The sequence below is a fragment of the Hyposmocoma kahamanoa genome, unplaced genomic scaffold (assembly GCF_003589595.1).
Source record: "Hyposmocoma kahamanoa isolate Upper Pololo Valley unplaced genomic scaffold, ASM358959v1 62, whole genome shotgun sequence".
Classification (NCBI taxonomy): domain Eukaryota; kingdom Metazoa; phylum Arthropoda; class Insecta; order Lepidoptera; family Cosmopterigidae; genus Hyposmocoma; species Hyposmocoma kahamanoa.
This window is the reverse complement of record NW_020653850.1, coordinates 8,427,148-8,436,036: the sequence shown is the minus strand read 5'-3', so window position 1 is coordinate 8,436,036 and position 8,889 is coordinate 8,427,148. Positions and strand designations below refer to the sequence as shown.

At 35.9% G+C, this 8,889-nt stretch overlaps 1 protein-coding gene across 2 annotated transcripts in view; it reads right to left on the bottom strand.

Annotated features, from left to right (window-relative positions):
- Positions 1-5,350: 5,350 nt before the first annotated feature.
- The window catches only part of LOC113229522, a 30,652-nt gene continuing 27,113 nt past the window's right edge, over positions 5,351-8,889 (bottom strand). For both annotated transcript variants that reach the window (XM_026463148.1, XM_026463149.1), the window contains exon 6: positions 5,351-7,996. In XM_026463148.1, coding sequence (XP_026318933.1) covers positions 7,821-7,996 — 176 coding nt within the window. In that variant the 3' untranslated portion in view covers positions 5,351-7,820. The remainder of the gene's footprint in view (positions 7,997-8,889) is intronic.

Below are 8,889 nucleotides of genomic sequence, written 5' to 3'. Positions count from 1 at the left end.
AGGACAAAAAAGTAACTCCAGGGGTACCAGACACATGCATTAATGTTTCCACGGGGTTATAATTTCGCTACGTAGTTCTGCCATGGTTTTGATTCGCGGTGGGACCAATTTGAAAATGAACTTTTCTAAATTATTTCTGATTAGTGCCCCGGAGTAAATAGTATTACTCTCGTATTCATAGTACAAAATTCCCTACAGGGATTCCCAAATTTGAGACCATACCTGGTAGTGGTGTGATTGCCTAGCATGTTCTTGTTATATTATTATTATACAACCTCCATTAACGGTATTCTTTAAACTGTTGCCCGCGATTTCACCAGCACTAATTTTTGCATAGGTAATAAATATATTGCTAAAACACAATGAAAATGTAAACACTTTTGGATGCATGTCTGAGTATAGATGTTTTTTTATTGAATTTGAAATCCTTTTTAAGAAGTCATAATGAAAGTTATGCAATACCTACTTAAATGTTTGTGAATCACTATAGGTACATAATTGTAACTCATGGACGTATCTAGAGGAACCCCAAAAAAAGGTTGAATGATGACACCGTTCATATCAACTACTGGCCACATTATACCAGAACGTTTAATTGAAATCAAAAGACTATAACAATAATAGTACAGGGGAATACCGCCTATACCGTTTAAAAATTAAAAAAAAATTATTTCTTTCTCAAACACAAGCACAAACCTTACTTAAGGGGGCCCAAAGTTAAAAATAATACCATTTTAGGGAGACTGGAGTCCGTACTAGGTACTAGACCTGTATTACAGCTCACCAGACTCTCACCCTATCTAACAACTCATACATAATTATAAAGAGTCTATAATATAGACCATAGCTTTCGTGATAAAATTACCGATCTGACTTTTCCATAATTATCTATGCGAAAAACAATTCTCTCGTAATTCTATTCTTGCCAGTGTTAACGTTTGCCCAGATATTTGTAGTTATTTATCAACGTAAAACAGATTCCAATGGAATAAGTGGTATTCGTGGTATGAACACAGATTCATCATTAGCAGTACCAGTTAGGTAGCACTAAAGCTTCAGTGGCGGCCCAGTGGAGTATCTGGATTGGCAGCCTGATTGACCGTCTTCTTTACCGATAGTAGGTATACACTATAGGTAATGCTTGCCATCTCGTGGTGAAGGATTTGCCAATCAGCCTAAGGAGCTCGCCGATTGTTGCCCAGGATACGCCATTCCATTCGAACAAGAATATAATGGTACGATTCGTGTACCCCACGAATTAGGTTGGGTGGATTAAAGACAAAGTGTACTTATATGTTCGGGGAGACTAGGAGAATCTAATTGTATTTAACGGAACGAACAAGTCGTGCGCCTGATGGTAACACACGTTACAAGCCTGTCCATAACAGTTGCAGTGCCAATTAGAGCTGTAAATCGCAAAGGTGTGGAGGCACTGCCACTGCGCCCGTCACCTTGAGACAACTTGATAACTTCCATGTGTCTGTAAGTCCCACGTTTTTTCCAGTATAAATCTTACCGAATAAACAGTGGCGCATACATAAGTATAGAATCGTTCACACGGTGTTTGTCCTGCAAAGAACCGCACACAGCTCTGTATGTTTATCGAATACGCAACGGACTTGTCAAGCCCATTGAATAAACTTTAACGTATTCGGTGTGCAGTGGCGCACAGTATTAATGCATCTCATCCACACGGCGCGACGTCACACGTTTTTTTATCGAATAGTCACCGTACAAGCGGCACCTAGTATTGAAGTATCTTTCGGAAGGAGGGCACGCATAATTTTATTAATACAAAATGACCGGCGAATCTTCCGTAGATAACGATTTATTGATATCTTTAGTGTAACAAAGGCCTGTTTTTTTTCATCATTTCTCAGATTTTCGTACAATATTTCAAATGTGTTTGTACGCACTGCTTATTGACTCATTGGCTGAACGCAATACGCCGTCGGCGTCTTCTATGTCGATATAAAAGTGCAACAAAGCGTGGATCCATCACATTGCTGTGTGACTATTTGAAAATATATTTTCAACAGGATATATCCTGTGAACACACCACTGCCGCTGTCTATCCGTTTATAATCGAATACGTTAAAAAACGTGCCGTGTGTACGAAGACTTACCCTTCAAAACCGGAACACAGCAATACTGTTATTACTGCTTGGATACAGAATAGGTAAGGTGGCAGTACTTCCCTGGACGAACTCTTTCTAAGTAGGTCGTAGGTAGTCGTAGGTAGTCGTAGGTAGTCTTCATCGCTCTGGATCACCGAGTCCCATTTGTTCACCTTCATAGGAATCAAGTTTTTTTTTTTAATTGCGTCAACGAATTTATTATTTTGGTTAAAATAGCACCCTTTAACGTCATTGACTTTTGGTGAGAAGAAGATAAAGGAAACAAAGAAAATACATTCATTTGACTACTACAAACGACACCACACAAAAAAAATACTAAACAGAAAAAGGAACACACCTAATGAAAACATTTGAATGTTTTCATTATGTTTTTAGTACCTATTTGTAAGAGACAAATAATTAGTTACAAAACAAAAAATAAAATGCGCCGATTATTTACATAAACTGCTCTAAGTATAAAGATACCTTGTATGATGCCAAGAGCGGTAACAAAGGGATCACTAACTCAGTGTATGCTTGATTTCTTTTGTGTATTTCACAATAAACTTTCAAAGTTAGCTTTGTTTTACCAATTACAACTGTACCTAAGGAAGATGGTATAATAACTTCGTCCTCAAGGAGTTTCTTACAACTCTCCGTCACCAATTTCAACAAGAACCCAGAAAATTTTGAAAACGCTAGTGTTTTTTTGACCACAATTTTTGCGCAACTGCCCATAAATATTAATATTTTATGCAAGTCTCCACCTCATCTGCACGCGTTTGTCTCTAAATCACTTTCAACGTCTGCCGAAAATCACCGGCTAGTATAGATAACCGATAGGTTAGACGTGGTCTAACCTGGCGGTGTGGGTGGATTTCCCTAACATCTTTGGGAGTCCGGCTCAGGGCTTCAGACTAGATACTTGTTGTGCCGTGGTACCTACTTTCATCCCAAATAGTAAGTTTGCTGTTACTGAGCTTATTTTATCTCTTTAAATTATCTGTCAAATATTTATCTACATAGATTAAGACTCATAATTATATAATAATAATAATAATAACGCGTACATACTCATAGCCCCGCACTAGGGAAACCCTGTATAGCGGGTACCATGGACACACACATAGACAACCGCAAATTACACCCAAACTCACGAGAGATATAAATGTAGGCCTTACAAATATTTGTCCCAGCCCGTGAATCGAACCCGGGACATCTGCGTGGCAGTCCCGCATGGTCTGTTCGGCTACGGAGGCAGTTAAATATAAATAGTAAATATCGTCTGTTTAAATGTAAAACCATATAGTGACATTTTTCACAAAAATCTCCAAATTATGTATCAGTTGTAAAAAATTCACCACCTTTCTGTAAATAAAACTTTTATTAAGTTTATAGCTTTTTTGTTATTGAGCTTCACGTGCAGAAAGATAGCGATTTTCTTACCATAGCTATACAAATTAAAGACTTTTTGTAGTAAATGTCACTTTTATGTGGTTTTACATTTAAACAAACGATATGATTGTTTTTTTGCTTTTCCGGTGTTCCGGAACGGTTACACGCTCCATGATCACGGGATGACTGGACGGCGGCAGATGACAGCTTTAAGAGCAGACATGTTTACGCTCTTTCGAGCTGTAATAAACAATGACGCGCAGAAGTCAACTACAGAATAACATCTTACTCAAAATGGCATTAACCAATGGATCGAGCTGTATAGCCCCCAAATACTGTACACACGGAACGTCATCGTCACTACGTGGCACACTTGGTACGAGAAGCAATTGAGATCACAATGTGCCTCACGTTCAACCATGAAGACGGATTTAAACTATCCAGTGCAATTAATCCGGTACTCAATCCTTACAAACTTTTTTTTTTAATGAGAATGGCTCGATTTCAGTTTCACTAGTATCATAACTACATATGTCGAAGTCGATGATATGATGTGTGTGGTTTGTTGGAAAAAAAAATACAATGGTAACACCACCAGTAATCGAGATGATGGTAGTCGTCGAGAACGAAAGAGAGTAGACACATATGTAGATGTTCTCAAAGCTGTCATCTGCCGCTGGCCAGTCAACCCATGACCATGGAGCGTGTAACCATTCCGAAATATCGGGAAAACGGGAATGTCTTTTTCATCATACCGTGGTAAGAAACCTTAATTAGTGATAACCATTTGTCAACAATTTGGTCAATATTTAGCGAAACTTTTAAAGATCTTTTTCAATGAAAATATTTTTAAATATGCGTGTTTGATATTATTGACACATACGCTTTTCTATATGTCTATTCAATTAGTCTTCCAGGTAAAACGTTTGTACTAGCGCGGCAGGCGAGCTATATAACTTGGGACTTGTCAACTTACATCTCAGTGGCGGGCGCAGTGGCAGTTCCCATAACATCTTTAAGAAACACTGAATGGCACTGCAACTGTTATGGATAGGCGTGTCGCTGACCACCAGGCGCACGACTTGTACATCCTGTCACTGGTTTATAAAAAAAATTAAGGTGGGCCCTATAATAGGGCGCCGTACTTATTAACATAAATATAAGTCGCTCTAATTTCTTATTACACCTCCCTAAGTTAGAATTAGCCTTGGTACACACGGTATTGCCCTGTACGTTTTTTAACGTATTCGATTATAAACGGCTATCCGTTTATAATCCGCTATCTGTACAGCGGGGTGTTCACATGATATATTTTCAGAAATGATGAAAAATATTTTTTTATTACTTTCGAATGTCAGTAGATTAGGTCAATACACTTTTGACAATTTATTAAAACTTATGGAGAATTCGAGGTTTACCAAAAATAAATACGAATAGGTACTTCAATACTAACTGCCGTTTGTTCGGTGACTATTCGATAAAAAACTTACTTCGCGTGTGTGAAAGAGATGCATTAATGCTGTGCGCCACTGCATACCGAATACGTTAAAGTTCATTCGGTTTGCTTGACCGTTACGTCTTCGATAAACGTATAGAGCTGTGTGCGTTTTTTGGCAAGACAAACACCGTGTCGAACGGTTCTATTTCTAATGTATGTGCCACTGTTTTATATTGCAAAAAAACGTGCAGTACAATGCCGTTTGAATGGGGGATTAGTGTCCCTTGAAATCGTGTCTTGAAAAGGCGTTTTAAGGTAACACAGTGGTCAAACCACGCTCAGCTACCAAGTAATTTTACGTCATATTATATAGGGTTTTAAAATTAAACAACTTTTTCGGAGTTACCACATATAACGGAAACGTTTATTTAATAATTAATAATTAATCATTCTTATACTTAATTCTGTGTTTAAAATCTTAACACCATCACTTATGTTACGAGCATAATAAATGACAATGCTATGAGAATAATTTTAAAACTTCTACTAAAAGTGAACTTTTTAATTAACGCTATGTAAATTTAAATTCGGTTTCCAACTTGTGAACTAATAAAGAGAAATTCATTGAAAGTAACAACTTAAATTAATAAGAAATAATACTTCAGACAGTAAGACACTTCCAGGCAGATTTCAAAAGATCTATTATGATACGAACGCGTAATAAATAAAAATAGTGTAAAAAACAGAACATGATATACATACTTACATTAGAACAATACTCTTATAATAACATCGTAAAGAAATATTGTCAAAGTCAATATTCAAAAGATGTTCATTTGTTGAGTTCATCGAAATATCCACCATCATATCAAAACATCTGGCAAAACTATGTACGGGTGAAATAAAATCGAACGGTTCGAAAATAGATTCCAACCAACGATCTTATACACGTAAATTGTATACGAACGTAATTATATACGTATCTATTTTTCTACAACAATCTGGCCATCGTCAAAAAAACTTACTGAATCAACCATCCATACAAAAAAAACCACCAAAAAATATAATTTCTCACACAAACGTCACTAAATACTTAATATATAATAATTCATGCAATTGAACGTTAAGTAGATTTTACGCATTAATTTCCATTAAAAATAATAATATAGTATCTATTGTACTGTACTTATACATATGTATGTTATAATCACTAATCATAAGTTGATAAATCACAAAGATATGCAAATAGATATATAAGGGCAAAATATATTCCAATAAAATTACGAACTGCATCTACCTTCATCTAAATACTTTTACGTACATTCAGCGCATTGAAATGGCTTATAGTTAATGGAATCATTAATTCAGAACAGAACATTAACTTAACCATCGTCGTTCGTTTCTAAATTTGAATCAAATGGATATGCGAGAGCACATACAATGGTTGGTTTGAATAATAGATAACAAAGAAGTGAATCTGCCATGACGAATGCAAGGCAGGTCAAATTCAATGTTCTCTAACTAAATAATGCAATACACCAGTAAAAGATACGCTCTCGACATGATCACAATATTAAACAATATTAAAAAAGTGTAGCTGAAGTATAAACTTTAAGTTAAAAAGTTTTTTTTTCACCCCATATTATATATCTAGAGAGCATATTTCTGAATAGAAATGTATTACAAACTTGGCGTTTATTTGAAGCTACCTCAAGCCAATTTTCCCTCAAGCGTAATTCAAGGTTGCCAGCGATACGAGAATTTTAGATTACATATTTTTTTATTTCTGGACAAACTATTATTCCATTATGTGTAATACCGCCATAGAGCGTTGTCACGTAATCTAAGTACTGATTTTGTTTTAACATAATCGATAAAGTGATAAGTCGAACGACATCAGAGGTGGCAGACAAGAAAAGTGCAGCAGCTGTGGCGCCGGCGCCAAACTCTACTGATTGACTCAACTGTTATACAAAATGAATAAAGTAAATTCAATATTTATTCATATTATTAACTAAAAAAATCGAAGTTCGCGAATTTCACAAGTTTAAAACACAGTTGTATACATATAGCAACCCTAGAATCTTAGAACAATAGAATCTTGAATAAGGAAGCATGTATGCTTTTTACCTCATGCTATCAGTCATGCAATACTTTCTTAAGGTAAAACACGTATTTCATGTAGAGTATTGACATTGGTTAGCCACTTGAAAAACAATGATAGTACTCTACTTAGGAATTGTAAGAATTCTTCTTTATAATACGAATGTGGACTTGGAACTACACTTGTTCAGGCAGACATACATTAGGCCAAAATAATTTTATTAAAAAATGTCTTTTGTGCAAAGTAATATTAAAAAACTACAAACAATAAGAGCACGAAATCATTGACACTTCGGACTGTTCTTATCAAGGGCTCAGGACTGTAAACTCAACTTTATCTAATGCATTTATTCTGAGTGTGACATTTTAGTATCATTTACCATATCATATACCACACAAGAAAAAATACATAATAGATCTTTAAATGTATTGTATCATAGAGTACGGTTATCAAAGTATAATAATACATACTGTTCTTTTTTGTACGAAAGCAAGACTAATATTTCTTGCTTAGTTCCTATTTGCTGAACACGACAATGCACTTTGCAATTTGGGTACAAAATAATTTTACTATCAAAATAAATACATTACGTAAACTTGAGCAAGATAGTCCGTTATGCCAATCCTAAAATAAGTAACTTACCAAAAAAAATACTATTATTTATGTATAGATCAAATCACTCATTCGCATTACAAATAAAACTCACACGTGCTTGAGAGTATTAAATAAAAATGGAATATAAATAAAAATAACCCTCCCTATCTGTTTACATAGAAGTGGGTGACCAGAAGTTCATCTCTCGCAACTCCGATGGCTTTGGGCGGAACGCGTGAGCTGGTTTCGAGAGCTTAGGCTGTTGTGTAACTTCGCTTGAAAGGACATTTGGCTCTTTGCCTTTTGGTGCTGGACCGAGGTTTTCCACAGATTCCGCTAGAGAACCACCTGGAAAATAATAAATGGATAAAAATAAACACTCTTTGTTTTTTTTATAATATCAAGCGGCGGGACGAACAAGTCGTGCGCCTGAGCTACACGCCTGTCCATAACAGTTGCAGTACCACTCATTATTTTAAATCGCAAAGATATGAGGGGTACTACCACTGCGCCCGTCACCCTGAGACATAAGTTGACAAGTACCATGTGCCTGTAATGTCACCAGCACCCTTAACCTTCAAAATCAGAACACAGTAATGCTGACTTGACTGCTTGGCGGCAGAAATAGGTAAGGTGGCGGTACTTCCCTGCACGAACTCTTTCACAAGGAGCTCTACTGCTACTATATATATATTATGCCAGCAATTCACAGTAACTGGTCCTAAGCAAGGGAATTACTTTGTACACTTCAAATACAAAAGCAACTAAACTAAAACCGAAAAGACACTCGAAAACATCCCAACTGGACCAACCGGGAGTTTAACTTGGGGCCTCCTCGAGTGAACCTTCTGTATGAGATCAACTATTGTTGTATTATAGTTTTTAATGAAATGACCCGATAGAGGTTAGTATTCAATTCAAAACAATAAACGATTGTCTTTACAATTGCTATTGTTTTTTTTAATGCATAGTTGGTAATAAGATTCACGTTTTGCCAGGAGTCAAAACATAGAAAATAAAGTTCACGTTTGAAGTCAACAGAATAAAATAAAACTATAAGCAATTTAGATGTGTGAAAATATACAAATATGTATATATTATGTTAAAGCTTTTTCCGCTGATTTTATTCCGTTTGCTTTTCAAACAGTGCAACAATTCGATGGTTTTCGAGAATAGTGACCTATCTCAAAAACACCAAATTCTTCAGGAAGATGGTTTAAAAAACTAACAGAGTCGTATTT